This window comes from Pteropus medius, unplaced genomic scaffold, assembly GCF_902729225.1.
Source record: "Pteropus medius unplaced genomic scaffold, Ma_sr-lr_union100, whole genome shotgun sequence".
NCBI lineage: Eukaryota > Metazoa > Chordata > Mammalia > Chiroptera > Pteropodidae > Pteropus > Pteropus medius.
The window spans coordinates 45,048,632-45,064,532 of NW_024349800.1; the positions used below are offsets into that span (position 1 = coordinate 45,048,632).

The following is a 15,901-nucleotide window of genomic DNA, read 5'->3' on the forward strand; positions in this document are numbered from 1 at the left end:
ATGTGAAAATTCTTTAATCAAATGCCTACACATGCAACATTAGGCTAATTTATTGTTAAATATAATTTTCTAAATATGCCTCACTTTGAAAACAAGTTATTTTTCAAAAACTTCTAAGCACATACCCAACCAAAAACTACCAAGAAATCATAACTTATCGTGAACTGAATGTCACACCCAGCCAAATGTCAAAAGCAACTGCATTACAGCATAAAAGTTTATTCACTGTCTAAAGTGCGTGGTTTAAATATATTCTATTTGATATGGAATGAAGCCCTCCTCTTCCTCCCTCCGCCTTTTAAATTAAGATGCTTAGTTTGAGAGGGTTTAAGAAGAACGCTAAGAGAGGAATGCAAGTTTTCTGAAAATTTCCACGTCAAAGGAAAGTTGACTCCTCCCTAATCCTGAAATACAGCTACTGCAGCCACAAGGAAATCAAAAGTCACGTTTTCTGCGGGTCTGGGCAATTGGATCGTTGACTCCTGTCCTAAGAAATTAGACAGGAGCTTACATGGTTTCCTTTTCCACGACCCAAAGCAAAGGATAGAACACGAAGGAAGGGTACGGACAACCACTCCGGCTACTCCCTGGGATCCAGAGACTCTTTCACAGCCAACACCCACCTAAAGCTAGAGACCCCCTTCCCCCCCATCCTTCCCACCAAGTTCCTCCCCCACCCGCCTCCCCCGAATATTCGCACATGCGTACACCCAATTAAGAGGGGCTAGAACGCTCCCCCTCTTGCCCTGTCCCCACGCCCAGCTGCCACGCAGCCAGTCCTCCTGCCCTTCTTTGGACCGCCAGCTTCACTCTTCAGTACTACGCATGTGCAAAACTGTGCCGCCCGGCAATCTTTCAGCCGGCAGGGGTGGGGGCAGGCGAAACTAAGTTTCTTGCGCACGCTCGGGACATGCGCAGTGCGGGGTCTGAGGCGCCAGCTGTCGATTTGGAAGTTCCGGGGAAGCAGCGCATGCGCGAGTGTACGCGTTGCCGGCGAAGAGGGGAGCCTGACGACTCGGAAATTTGAATACCACAGTAGCATGGAGTGTGACCTCGTGGAGACTGACATCTTGGAGTCGTTGGAAGATCTAGGGTAAGACTGCCAGGGCACGGGTCTCCCAAACCCCGCACTGCCAGCCCGCGGGAACACCTCCTGCGCTCCAGTTGGAGACACCTGCCTCTCCACGCCGCACCCCGTAGCTCCTGGATGTCACCCCCACTATGGCTCCGAGACCCCAGTGCCCCGTCTACTATATGCCCTACCGGGTCGGGGCCCTCCAAATGCGACGCCCCTTGGCCTGCCCTGTGCTCCCTGCAGCCGACTTACCCGCAGCGTTTGTCAGTCATGCGTGTCATTGTCTGGGCTCTTTCTCTCTCCCCCCTCCCTGAGCTTTTCTCCTTGCTCCCCATCCGCCTGCCCTACCCCCTCAGTCTAGAGGTTGCCAAAGTTGATTCTCTGTTTTCCTACTTGTCTTCCAAACTTTCTACCCCTGTCTTGAGCCTCTACCCCTTCTCCAGCCCCACCCCACTTCTCTCAAAAAATCTCCTTTGCCCAGTCATCACTGCATGCACCCAGGCTTCCCTAAGCCACATGTCTATGCGCTGCATCCATTCCGGGAGCTAGCTTATTTGTGCACTAACCTGTCACCACCTCCATGGAAACCACTGGCAGTTTTCCTTGACTGACACTCTACTTCTTTGATCCATTATTAACCCTTACCCCTAGGGTCATCTTCACTCACCAAGTCCCTGCACATTTGTTGTGTATTTTGTCTCTCCTCCCGACAGTTAACCAACCATAATTCATCATATCTAGAACCTGGAAATAGGGCTTCTTTTCTCACTGGGTCACCCAGATCAGTGTACTCTATAAAACTTGAAAACCTAGAACCTCTTGGGCTAAATGTGCTTCCAGAAACTGTGCTTCCTGAAACAAATCATATGATGATTAAGTAATTGCCTTATAGATACAGTATTAAAAAAAAAATTACAGACTTAGCTAACTGTATTTATAAAGTAACGAGTCCTTTATCAAAACCTTACCCTAGGCTTTTGCATAACATGGAAACGTTTGAGAGAACCTAGCTTTAGGAAAGGACACTGTGAGAGTTCCCAAACTCTGCCCACTTAAGTAACTTGCTGTTCTGGTAGAAATTTTTAGGAAAGAAGGTGGTAGTGCTTATCACCTTTCTTGGTCAAAGTTAGTTATCATTGCTCTTTTTTTTTTTTTTTTTTTTTTTTTTGAACTTTTTGATTTTTTGTGACTATTCCAGGCTTTAGGGGACTGTTTCTTTGATTAGAGCATAAGTAAAAGTCACATCATTAAAGTGGACTTTTCTGGTGGACATCTCAGACTAAATTGCTTACTCACATGAAGTCATTAATTCATTAAACATTTTTGAGTAACACTTTTTCTGTGTCAGTGTTGGGCTGAGCACTGAACAGTACAAAGTATGGTGAAGAGAAATTCTCTGTAAGAATATACTGTGAGGAGATCTTAGGAGGGTCCCTTTACTGTAAAAGGAAGTCCTAGGAGCTTCTTAGCAGTGACACTTAAGCTTTGTGTTGAAAGAGCAGTAGGATGAGAAGACAAGGTAAACCTTATTTAAATGTAGTTGGTCTGCATGGATAGAGGTCCCTAACAATTGATGGATTCTGTTTCTTCCCTGTAGAATAAACTAAAAAAAAAAAAAATCTAAGTGTGTAACACAAGAAGAAATCTCAAGGCCTGGTTGCTTTATTCCAGTGTTTAATACGTGGTTTTTGACTCTAGATGCCAGAGTATATATAATCTTATTTTTTGTGTAACATTTTTTTCCATGCCATTCAATGTGTAAACATATAATTGTATTTTAAAAGGATCGAGTATTGTCATTTCTCTTAACATCACTATATCTCTAAACATCAAAGTATCTTAAGCATATTTAAAATGTCTTTAATGAGTGTTTATTAATATTTCATTTAAAAGAAAGTAATATTCTGAAGAATATTTTCAAATTCAAGAATGACAAAATCTTTAATTCTAGCTTTATTCTAGATTGGGGTTTATTATCACTATTGTCTTGTGAACATTTAATAATTTTAAATTACATTTGAGTCATTTACAAAGGATTAGGATTCACTTGTACCAGTTCACTCAGACAACTCACCAGCACTTATTAAATTAATCTTGACATTTCTCTTGGACTACTATGTTTTACTAGTCTTAACTGTCATTAAATATAGGAAAAGGAAATAAATTTGAAAGTTTTTGCTTTTAAAGAAAGTCATTAAAAACTTAACCTAATAGATTTCTAGAAAAAATACCTAGAAAAGATAACCTAAGTTTTATTTCTGAAATAGTACACTATGGGATAATTAGCTATCACTTATTAATCGAGTTTTATACTCGATTCAGTTAAAGAAAATAATAAGAGCTTGCGGTAAATGTATAGAAGTTGACATAATTTAGTAGTAAATTTGATTCTGTTAAATATTCACATATTTTGAAGTGTTAAATTGCAATTACCATTTACTTTTTATTTTTCTAATGATTTAGTATAGTTCTAAATTTTATATTTGCAAGTTAAGAAGTTGGTCTTCCTAACTTATCTTTATTAAACTATTGCTTAAGTATACAAATAATACATACATACATTGTGTCTATAATGTACTAGGTGTGATTTTATATTCTTCTGAAGTGTGATTTCTTAACTCACCAGTTACAAGGGTCCATTGTTAGAAGATGGCGCTCTGTCTCAGGCAGTCTCTGCTGGAGCCAGTTCCCCTGAGTTTACCAAACTCTGCGCTTGGCTGGTGTCTGAATTAAGAGTGCTCTGTAAACTGGAGGAAAATGTGCAAGCAACTAACAGTAAGTAAACACTCAGTTTTAGGTGCAAAATTTAAAAATAAAATTGGGATATTGTCAGTTGAACATTATCAGTACTTAAGCTGAAATTTCAAGTTCTTTGTTAATATATTTTTTGAAATTTTGTAAAGAAACCAAATACTTTTTTTGCCTCCATTGTTTTCAGAGAAAGGTGATTTCAGAAGTTGAAAAACCAAAATATAGTCATGTCACTATTAAACATTTGTGGAAGTTGAAAAGACCCTATTACTGAGATACAGAAAAATGCAGACAAATATAGTATATACAAACTTTCTATTCTTTGTAAAACATGACTTGTGAGATTTTAAATTGGTGGCTAGATCTAGAAATGAGGATGTTTTTCTCTTAGGACTACCCGATTCCAGAGGTATGTATAGCATGTAAAGTAAATGCATTGTAATTATTATACATGGGGAGAAAGAACACTTTTCTGAGTTTTCTGTATCATATCACTTGATATAACACAACCAGATCCCACACCATCAGATTAATGGCATTGAGAGATGTTTCACATTTGCCAATTTTGTTACTGGTTTAGCACTAGTTTGTTGACTCTGCAAACAGGTGAAGGCTTGGAACCTGACACTCCATCTGGTTCCCTTCTACCATATGTAAACCTATAATAGGAAACAAAGAAAAATGCCCACCTGTGAACCCACCTTAATGGAGAACTATACACATAATCCCATTTTCTTTTTCACAGAATCCCATTGTGAAGAGCTCACTCTTCCAAGTTTAGTATATTTAAGGTGTACATGTTAGTTCATCCAACTCTAAACAAGGAAGCATAATGAGGTTAAATACATTGCCTGAGGTCACACAACCAGTAAGTAGTAAAGCTAGGATTCAACCCCAGCAGTCACTTTTGGGAGCCAGTGCTCTTAAGTTTGCTGCTAGGCCGAACTTTGCAGAGATCGTAGGAACTTTTGAACATGCCTGTACTAGACGGTAACTATTTATAACCTGGAGCCCCATGGTTCAAATGAAAACATTTTGTAGAAGCCAACACATGAAACAGGTAGAAGTGTAGTGGTTCTAGTTGAAGTTGAGAGGGAGCACTTCTAACAGCTCTCATCTTCCCCAGCTGTCTCCAAAGGAGTTCTGTGAAACTCTGGAGTTCGCAGCACACAGTTTGCAAAACCTTGATAATAGAGTCTTCCCATTTTATAGATGAGAAATAGGACCCCGATCGAGTCACTCAAAATTTGTTCATTTTTGCCCCTCTGCGATACAGAACCATCTGAACAGTAAGGAGGAAAGAGCATTATTTTTACTTGGTTCACGCAGTGAGCTCTATGCTTGACAGGTTATGGGCATACAAAACTACAAGTCATATTTACTACCTTCAAATGTAGTCTAACTGGAAATAGATTATTTCCAAATGAAAGAACTGGAGATTAGTACAGTAATTAAATGCCTCACTCTGTGGTTCACAAGGGGAGGAAATCAGTGAGTGCAACAGTACTTGGGGACATTGTCATCGAGGAGCAAGACAAGTGGGCTTTGAGGGGTAGGTGGGATTTGATTGAGGAAGAGAGAATGAGAGGGCATTTCCGTCATAGGGAGTACCTTAAATGAAGGCACAGAAGTAGCACTGAGACCGACCTGTGACAGTGAGGAGACAGGCCTGGCACAAATACAGGAAATATTTGTGGAAGTAGTAGATGACTACTCCATACATTTAGTAGGCACTACTCCATAACGATATGCTGGGAAGGGCAAAACAGAGGCTGTGAAGAATCTTTAAAGGCAGAAAAATTAGGGGAGGTAGAAATTAGGAAGCCATTAAAGATTATTATTTATAATTATTCCATTCTCGAATAAGGGAGTAACCTAATGAAAGAATTTCAGAAAGAAAATTGTCAGTGGTGTAAGAAAGGAGGAATAAGGGAGAAAAGGAACTTGTGTTAGGAAAATGCCATTAAAAATTTCAATTTATATATGTCTGTTATGCTAATGAGAAAAACAGTTATTTTTATTAAATAAGATTTTAATCTTAAAAGGCCCAGGTGAAGCTGAAGAATTCCAGCTTGAGGTGAGTGGGCTACTAGGGGAGATGAACTGTCCCTATCTTTCACTGACATCTGGGGATGTGACCAAGCGCCTTCTCGTTCAGAAGAACTGCCTCCTTTTGCTCAGTAAGTTCATGGCTACTAGAATGTTTTTTTTATGTTTTCCATGACTAATAAACTAGCTGTTTTGTTTCATTTAGCTTTAATTCAGAATACTTATTTTAAAGAAAACTTTATTAAATTTTCAATTTGGAAGCTGATGGTGGGCCTGTGCACTGGTAGCAGTGTTGTTTTGTAATTGCTATTCCTTTATCATTTAGCTTTGGTGGTGCTCAGGCTGTTGTGCTTTACCTAATGTGACCAAAGGTAGTGTTGGAGTATAGTTCAAGTGTGTGATCATTAAACCTTAGTGTTCTAGACTGAAAGCTCATTTTAAAATAGACTGGGGAAACAGCATGGGAATGATTTTTTTAATTAAAATATTTTGTCTCGTTGATATTTCTTTGTTGGTTGGGTAATTGTTTAGGGATATTGGTTTTGTTTGTAAATGTCAAATTACAATGTAAAAATATCTGCAATAATATTTGCTTTGTTCCTGTACTCAATGATCATTCTGGGAAATAAATTATTACAAAAAATTCTTTCCTTCCATGTTTTTTCTATACTAACTACTATTTCTCTCTCCACCCTGAAAAACAGTAAGTAGATTTTTTTGCCTTAAATAAACTCTTCAATAAACTCAACTAATAGTTTTAATTCAGAATTTTTGTAACATTCTGAGACACATTTAGGTAAAGCTTTGGATAACTGAATATTATAGTTCTTATTATGACAAACAAATCAGAATTTTTAAAATATTGGCTTTACAACCATACTGTGGTTTCTAGAAAATGATACAATTCCAAATTCAAAGATTTAATTAAAAAAGAAAAGTGTTCACAGCCATTATACTTAAACACTGTTATTCCAGAATCACTTTCTTAACTTCCTCTTTGTCAAATGATTGTTACAGGGGCGGGAGTGGGGATATGCCCGTAAGATTAGATATTGCCTTAGATATTGATACTGCTGCATATAGTTCTTATGCACACATTCAGTAACTTTCAAATCGTATAATTTCTGTAACTGGCTCAGCCACAGTGTACTGTTATTCTTCCTTGGTAGCACTGTTTATCCTTACCAATACCTAATATTTGGCACTTAGAATATGTTATCTTACATAGGAAGACAACAGCTGTGTGGAAAGCCTAGTAATAACCCTAAATAGCTAATTGTTCTAAGAGCTCAGAGTTTGGCCTTTTTAGTGCTGATACTTAAAAAAACCACTCTGCATATAAATCTTAATAAAATGCCTTTAACTCTTTCTTGTTTCTTAAGCAGACTGCACAGAACATGATTATTTTGGAACCAGAGTCAATATTAATAGCAATTTTAATGTACTATCACCACAAAAACGTTAATATGCAACTATTTGCCTGTCAACTAAATAACTAAGTTATCTAAAGGTTATCTACTCTTGGAACTGTTCACACATACACACTACTCACCTCCCTCCTCTTTATCTTTGCTTTTGCTGTTTCCCCTTTTCGAAAAGATTCTCCTCAGTTTGTATCCTCTCTTTCCTGCTAGTATTTACGTACATGTACTCATTCTCTACTCGCTCTGTATGAATAATTCTCATCTTTCCAAGTGTCAGTTGTCCCATCTTGATGCTATAATTTTAATTCTTCCAGCACACTTACCTTACTGATTTGAATCTTTTAATACATTGTACTTTGAGGGGGGAAATAAACCAAGCTCACTAGAATTGTCAAATAGAATAGTCCAGATGAGTGGCTGAAAAACTCATGTGTCAGGTTAAGAACTATTTTGGTTGTTCATTTGGCGTTCTGGTTGTCAGATCATTTCCCTTAGGTAAAATAAGTCAGATATCTGAGTTTCTAATAGATAAAGGTACTAGTCATCTTTTATGCATTTGTTCTTTATTCCTAACTAGATTGTCTGTAGAGGTAATCTTTTTTGTTTTGTGCTATAATATCTCCAGTGCTTTTCCTAGTACTTTGAACACATCAGCTACAGTTAATGTATTTTGATGGTAATTGTATTGGTGAACTAATTTTGTGAATACCTGAGCTATGTTGTCCTAAATTTAGAGAATGAGTTTATTAAATCATATACTATATGATTTTCTAGAACAAGGGTTGGCAAATTCTTTTTTTAAAGGGCCAGATAATAAGTATTTTCGGCTTCGTGGGCCGTAAGGTCTCTGTCACAACTCTTACCTCTGCTGTCGTAGCTTGTAAGCAGCTACAGACAGTCTGAAAATGAGCGAGAGTGGCAGTGTTCCAGTAAAACCTTATTTATTAAAACTGATTGTTTTCATGACAGTGAGATTTTACTATTTGGATCTTTTAACTCATACAGTTTGCTGTATGGAACAAGTTAAGGTTTTTTTTCAAACCCATTTAGAATGACCTATCCAGAAACTTAACTGTAGTCATTATTCTAGAAAAGGAGTTGGCAGCTTTTCAGAAATGATCTACGAAATTATGATCACTATAACTTATAGCATTACACCTTGGGTATAAGAAATGAGATATTCAGGCTGATCATTCATTTTGTTTTTTGTTTTTTAGAGACTTTTTATAAGAGTTTATTTGCACCAAACTGACGACATATGAAGGGGGGGAGCATGATCTCAAATCCCTAGCTGATCATTCTTCTGTACTTCTAAAATTAAGAGCCCAGAAAATGTCTTTTTCCAAAACTATCTTTCTCATACTGTTAGAAGGTTCTCACTTTGTCACATAACCTGAAATCCTGAGACCCAAAAGATTACCAGTCACCTTTTAGAAAAACTGAAATGTCCTTGGGAAGATTAAAGGAATAAGATTGAATATTTATATCTTCACCTTAATTACCTGAAGCAGATTGCAGCCCTCATTATACCTGACTGCAATCAACACAGGGGGATGATACTACTACAAAAGGACTCTGCCAAGAAATAATTAGAAAGTTTTATTGTTTTTTAGGGGAGGGGGCAAGAATGAGGAAAGTAGGAGGGAAAGGGAATACTGAGAAGAATACAGATGGAAGAAAGTTTCTTTTGAATAGCGGGAGGATGACATTAGGCAACTAGAGACCATAAGAAAGGAGCTTTTGGGAGTTTAGTGCCTTCCCTCTTCTTCTATAAGTTACACTTTGGCTACTAAATAATATTTCACACTAGGGCTAAACATAGTACCTAAGTATTGGAAAATAAGAGGGCAAGATAGTTGTATCAGAGGTACATATCATGGTAAGAAGTAAAAAAAAAAATATCCTTTTTAACTGTTGCTGAAAATTGGTTGCCTGCCACCTTTTGCAAATTTGTTAACAGATGCCAACCCCTGTTCTGTAGGTTCCTTAATAATGAAATGCAAAAATCCAGATATTTAGATGTGATCTACCTTGATCCTTTGGTTTCAAAGAAGAATCGTTTATTTTTAAATCAACCTTTAAATATATATTGGTTAAATACCTGAATTACAGAACACGTTTATATGTTATGTCATTTGAGGTAAAAATGGTTTTCTTTTCTTGTTTTTATCCATTCTTGCAGCTTTAAAAGTTACATATCATTAGGTCTATAGAGTTGTGACTCCAGACTTATGACTATTAACTGTAGCTGTATCTCATTTTGAAATCTTATTTTGTTTACTTCAGCATACCTCATCTCAGAACTAGAAGCTGCCAGAATGCTCTGTGTGAATACTCCTCCAAAAAAAGCTCAAGAAGGAGGCGGTAGTGAGGTCTTTCAAGAGTTGAAAGGCATATGTATTGCTCTAGGAATGTCCAAACCTCCAGCCAATATAACTATGTTCCAATTCTTCAGCGGGATTGAAAAAAAAGTAAGACCTTTAGTAAGACCTTTAGTACCAGATTGTAGTGTATTAAAGGCATAGTCCTGCATTTGTTTGAAATGAAGAAAGTTAATTTCTCTTAATGGGAACCTAATGGGCATATTATTAAGTAATTGTTACTAAATGAGTTTTGGGTTTTAAATCCTAGATGCCTTACAGAGAAATTAGTATTTTAGTATTTTCTAACATGCTAGTGTATTTCTTTTTCAAAAAAGAAACTTTACACTTTGATTGATAAACTAGATATAATGTAAAAAGAATTAAGAATTAAGTCCTTTAAAAAATTACTTTATCATTGAACTTTGATGCGATTAATTTTTAAAGTCTTTATCATTAAATGTGACCACCCTCTTCCCCAGTGACTGGACAGAGAAGGATGTTAATGTTCTTGGTTTTTAATCCAGTCACTTCGAGTCTTATGTGTTTGAATTGGCAAAATAGATTTATTGACTGCTAACATAATCTAGTATGTGACAATAAGTCAGAATTATTTTTATACCACACATTATCAACAGTTAAGAGGGTTTTTTTTTTAATAATTGATTAGGAACAAGCAATTTTAATTAAATAATGAATAGAAGAGAATATTTGTTATAGCAGAGTTATTCTCTGTATGCTTATCTACTGGACTCTGAGAATTGGTACATTTGTGTTGTGGGGCAGATGGATACCACGATGCACAAATATGGCTGAACTCTACAGGGGAGCAGCAGTGTATCCATAGTCCATATTTTTCTGTGTGTACATTCATCCATTCAGTAAATGCACATTGAGTGCCCGCTGTTGTCGGGCGTGTTCTAGGTGCAGTGAAGGAATCACGCTTCCATAGGCACGTGAGGAGTGGGACAAGTGAGTGTCTTTATTGTGTGGGCCTTGAACATTTCAAAACATCCTCCACCTTTGCCTCTGTCAGGAATCTTCTTTTGATGACAAGATATGATGGGACTTGGGAAGATGAGGATATGTGTTACTTTTAGATTTGTTTATTCATTCATTTATGTTTTTGTGTCAGTTAAAGGAAACATTAGCAAAAGTTCCACCTAATCATGTGGGAAAGCCTTTATTGAAGAAGTCAATGGGACCAGCCCACTGGGTGAGTAGTGAACATCTTGGGTAAATTTGTAAGGAACCATCTATTTATCAAGATATTTATGTCAACACTTACAGTTTGTGCTTTTTAAGTTATATTTTCTAATATGTAGTTTCCTAGGTGGACATCCTTAGAATCGTTTTTGTGAATCTTAAGATTTATGCAGAATAATTTTACTTGTGTAAGATTAGGAGCACTTATCTCATAATTTGTAAATATTTCACACAGCTGATTAAAATAAATTCAGGTTCAATATGATGCATGTTTCTAATTGCCAAATAGGTTGTTGCCTTCAAGCCAAGAACTTCATTGGGCTGAGCTTCACACAGTGAATTAATTATGAGAGAGCTAAATGGGAATTTGTACTTTACGTGTTCCTTATTATGTTTTGAGACATTATTTTGCCTGTCATTTAAATAACAGCTTAAGTTGTGCTCAGTACTGGGGATTCAGTTATGAATGAAACAGATAGTTTGTGCCCTTTTTAAACAGGAGTCAAGCAGATTTAAATACTATTTTGTTTGTTTTGTTTTGTTTTAATTTTGTTTCAGGAAAAGATAGAAGCAATTAACCAAGCCATAGCCAATGAATATGAAGTTCGGAGAAAGCTGCTAATAAAACGTTTGGACGTCACTGTCCAATCTTTTGGTTGGTCTGACAGAGCTAAGGTACACATGGAATAATTTAAAAAGACAGAGTATTTGTAGACATGACCCTTAAGCATTCCTAGTACCGTTGAGATACAGTGTCGACTACAAGAGAAATATGTAGGAGACACACAGGAACTTTAATGAGCTGCTGAGTGACAGTTCTTTCAGCTATTCAGCAATAATGAAAACATTTATTTTTCAGTTTTTAAATATTTTTAACAAAACTGTATGTCATAGACCCTACTGGGAGTAACCATTTGTAGAGAAACTACCTGAAAATTACTAAAATAATAAATTTTTAAATTATTTGTTTACTGTACTTTAAGCTAACAATATTATCTGCTAATTAAATTTAGAAATACCGGATTTAGCAAGACCAGATATTATGATATGTTTATAGAGAACAGGAGAATCTGGTAAAATTGATGTTTCATTTCAGCTTAAATGAGATATTCCAGGTAAAAGTCTTTGGTCATTCAGCAGATATTTATAAAATATCTAGTATATGATCAGTAAGTGGGGATTAATGGGCATAACTGACTAATTTGACCTTCTCAGAACCTGGAAATGGAACTAATCCTCGACTTTATATGGAGGTTGGTCCAGATGTATTAGTATTGGATGCTCTCTTAATAGTGCATTTATTTTTGAAAATAGATTTTTCTCTGAACTTTAGTGAATTGTCTCAAATTGTTTTTCTTTAGTTCTCTAATAATCTTGCTACTATGTTAGTTTCACCTAAAATCTTTAAACCTTAGCATAGTCCTATTTGGCTGCTAAATTGTTGGGGTAGATGTTTATTGCATTACAATATTTTAGTGTTGGAGAAGGGTCTTAGAGATGCGTCTTAACTCCCCTCATTTTGCAAGAAAAAAATGGAGACCCAGATAAATGGGAGACTTTCCCTAATATTTCACAGTTAGTCCATAGTAACACCAGGAGTAAATTGTTCACTTCTGTGATTGCTATTTAGGAAATACCAGCCCTTTCTTAAATTATCTTTGATAAAAACAGTCATTTCACTCTCAGCATGGTAGATACACTTCAGAAACAATAACCCGCAACTCTCAACCAGGAAAACATATGACGATTGACCAGAGTGCACTGACTGAGGCATTGACACTGCAGTTCTGGTCTTGGCACTGCCATTAACGGACTTTACAGTTGACTTCGCGGTACCCTTGTCTGAGTTTCCGTTTACTCTCATTTTTGACATCTTCAAACTACCATGTTAAATCTAGGTGACATTTAAGATTCTTTTGAACAATAATACACAGTGATCACATGAAATATACAAATACATTGAGGAAGATGAGGAAGGACTACACAAACTACTTGCACAAATCCCTTTTCTCATCTAATGGAATTTATGTACTGATATCTCACTTTGAAACTTTGTTTGAAATTACTTCACATAACGAAATTTATGTACTCATGTCTCACTTTGAAATTGCATTTTAAATCAATTTTATTTGAAACCTACATGACACCATTTTCTCAAAGGTGTTTGTTTCCATTCAACAAACATTGAGCACCTATTTAGGTATAATAGTCCCAAATAATCTTGATACTATGAGAAAAATAAATATAATGCTTATTATATTTCTATTAAATGGTTAAGATAGACCCTTTTTTCTTATTTATAATAGAGGAAAGTATTAAATAGGGTATCACTTTTATAAGAATTGTATCATGGTATCATAATTCGTACAAATTAGCCAACAGTTTTGATCTCATAGTAAGCAAAGATGGGAAAATTAAAAAGCAAATGATCTGAGACAAATGGCAGGGGGAAACTTTTTACCTTTTTAGCCCCATAGTCCAAAAGGGAGCTCTTCCACCTCCCATACCCCTCCTTCCCCTTATCTCCAAAATACCATCATTTCTTGCTGTATTGTAAGATAATTGTTGACTAGGTAGGAGCAGTGGTGAGTATATAACTTCTTTCCTCCCAGCTAGAGCTTAGTAAATATTATCAGACATTTTGGAAATCTTATTTGAGTGTTTCTATGTAATTTGAAAATTGATATTTGTCTTTGAACACTTTCTTTCAACAGAGTCAGACAGAGAAATTAGCAAAGGTTTACCAGCCAAAACGTTCACTCTTATCTCCTAAAAGTACTATTTCTGTTGCCCACCTTTTGGCTGCAAGACAAGACTTGTCAAAGATTTTAAGGACAAGCAGTGGCTCTGTAAGAGAAAAGACCGCCTGTTCCATCAATAAGGTGATTAGAGTACCTTTAGCTTTCTCACAAATACATTTATTTCTATTTACAAAGTAAAGTAGTTTAAAATAATCTTTCTTGTCCTGTAGGTGTTGATGGGCAGGGTACCTGACAGAGGAGGTAGACCCAACGAAATTGAACCACCGCCCCCAGAGATGCCACCATGGCAGAAAAGGCAAGATGGACCCCAGCAGCAAACAGGAGGCCGAGGAGGAGGGCGAGGTGGTTATGAACAGTCCTCATATGGAGGACGAGGAGGTCATGAACAAGGAGGAGGGAGAGGTGGACGTGGTGGCTACGACCATGGTGGCCGAGGGGGAGGAAGAGGAAATAAGCATCAAGGAGGCTGGACAGATGGAGGGAGTGGAGGAGGAGGTGGCTACCAAGATGGTGGTTATCGAGATTCGGGCTTCCAGCCTGGTGGCTATCATGGTGGCCACAGTGGTGGCTACCAAGGTGGTGGTTATGGTGGCTACCAAACATCTACATATACAGGAAGTGGATACCAGGGTAGTGGCTACCAGCAGGACAATAGATACCAAGATGGCGGGCACCATGGTGATCGAGGCAGTGGTCGCGGAGGGCGGGGTGGCCGTGGAGGCCGAGGTGGACGCGGAGGCCAGGGGGGAGGTTGGGGAGGAAGGGGGAGCCAGAGTTATCACCAGGGGGGACAGTTTGAACAGCACTTCCAGCATGGAGGATATCAGTATAATCATTCTGGATTTGGACAGGGAAGACATTATACCAGTTGAGGCTACAGAACCTTTTATTTTGCTAGAGCTCAAGTAATAGAAACTTAAGTTTCAGAATCCTGAATCCAGCATTGATTTTGAATTACTGTGAGGCCACAGGTGGCAGGCAGATTCCTGCTTGGCATAAGCATTTGTAGGTCTTCATTCAATTCCGTTTTTTTGTTGTTTTTTTTTAATGGACTTACATAATGCTGTTTATTTGAGAAACGCATACAACATCTCTCCTTTGTATGAAGACTTTTTTAAAAGGTAATTAAAATTGCCTTTAATTGACCAGTAGACTAATTCCACAGTCAGACATGCATACTTTTTTGAAAAAATTACTTGAATAAGTAGTTTTCATGTTTTCAATATGCGGTTTTGAAAATGAGGATTCTCCTAGATTTTTTTAGGTTTGCAACTAGGAAACCATCCTCATATTAACAAGGCATTTATATGTTTTCCTTATACTATTCTAATGACTATTTTCCAAGCACAGTTCTGCCCTAATTGGCTTTTTATTTGGAGAGGTTATGCCACATTTGCTTTATGATAGAACTTTTAGGTCAGTTCCTATTAAATGAGCTCTTCTGCAGATAGCACATTCAGTAGCCTTATCCTTTTGATGGAATATTATACCACAAGCTGTACTCTGAAAACCTTGAACACGGCCAAAATCCATAAAGATTATAAAAGCAAACTAAGTTGTGAACCTATAGTACATGTAGGCATTTAGTTAAGTATAGCAATTCAAAATGACCTGCATTCATTCAAAACAAGTTCCTCTTTCGACCTTATTTTTACTTGAAATCTGCTAGAAGAAACAGCAAACAAATTTGTTTTATGCACGAGTTAATACCACTGGCTCAGCAAATACAAGTTAGTTTGCTTTGGGCAGGAGACTTTTTTGTAATGGAAGAAATGCACTACAGAGTATGGACAGACTTTTGCTTAGTGCGGGAGGCCCTTTATTATTGCTGCAGAAAACAAAAGCCTGGCTGAGTTGATGTTTTACATTCTCCTTTACTGAAATCTACATGACATGACGCTTCTTGCTGGGTTTTTGTATACTTAAACATTGTCAAGCTGTGAAAATGGCGGGAGGTGTGCTTTGTGTGAAAGATGAGCAATAAAGTATCTGTACATTCTCTCTCGTTTGAGTTTTATTTTAGCTTTTTTTAAAACAATTATTCTGGATACTTGCTTAAAACTTAGGAACTAAGGCCTTTGCTACCCCAAGGATTCTTGAGTGTTCCCTTAAAACAACTTGTAGTAAAAGATACCCCTTACCCTAAAAACTTAAGTAAATTGAAAAATAGGTGTTTCCAGATTTACTTTTTATTATGTTATATCCAGAAAACATCACTACTCACCTGTGGCCACTGGGTGTAGCTGTTGCTATGCGATTCATTAAGCAAAGATA

General features: G+C 37.1%; 1 protein-coding gene across 1 annotated transcript; it reads left to right on the top strand.

Annotated features, from left to right (window-relative positions):
• The first annotated feature begins 930 nt into the window (after nucleotides 1–930).
• FAM98A (family with sequence similarity 98 member A) lies at nucleotides 931–15,628 on the top strand. The gene is made up of 8 exons (XM_039887427.1): nucleotides 931–1,093; nucleotides 3,702–3,850; nucleotides 5,872–6,006; nucleotides 9,586–9,770; nucleotides 10,795–10,875; nucleotides 11,424–11,540; nucleotides 13,580–13,747; nucleotides 13,837–15,628. The coding sequence occupies exons 1-8, from the start codon at nucleotides 1,041–1,043 to the stop codon at nucleotides 14,497–14,499; spliced, it is 1,551 nt and encodes a 516-aa protein (XP_039743361.1). The 5' UTR covers nucleotides 931–1,040; the 3' UTR covers nucleotides 14,500–15,628.
• The last annotated feature ends 273 nt before the right edge of the window (nucleotides 15,629–15,901 follow it).

Excerpts from the sequence above, each read along its gene's own strand:
- FAM98A (XM_039887427.1), top strand. The coding sequence starts at position 1,041 with ATGGAGTGTGACCTCGTGGAGACTGACATCTTGGAGTCGTTGGAAGAT. Across the intron at positions 10,876-11,423 it reads CAATGGGACCAGCCCACTGG|GAAAAGATAGAAGCAATTAA; the intron begins GTGAGTAGTGAA and ends ATTTTGTTTCAG. Across the intron at positions 13,748-13,836 it reads CCGCCTGTTCCATCAATAAG|GTGTTGATGGGCAGGGTACC; the intron begins GTGATTAGAGTA and ends CTTGTCCTGTAG.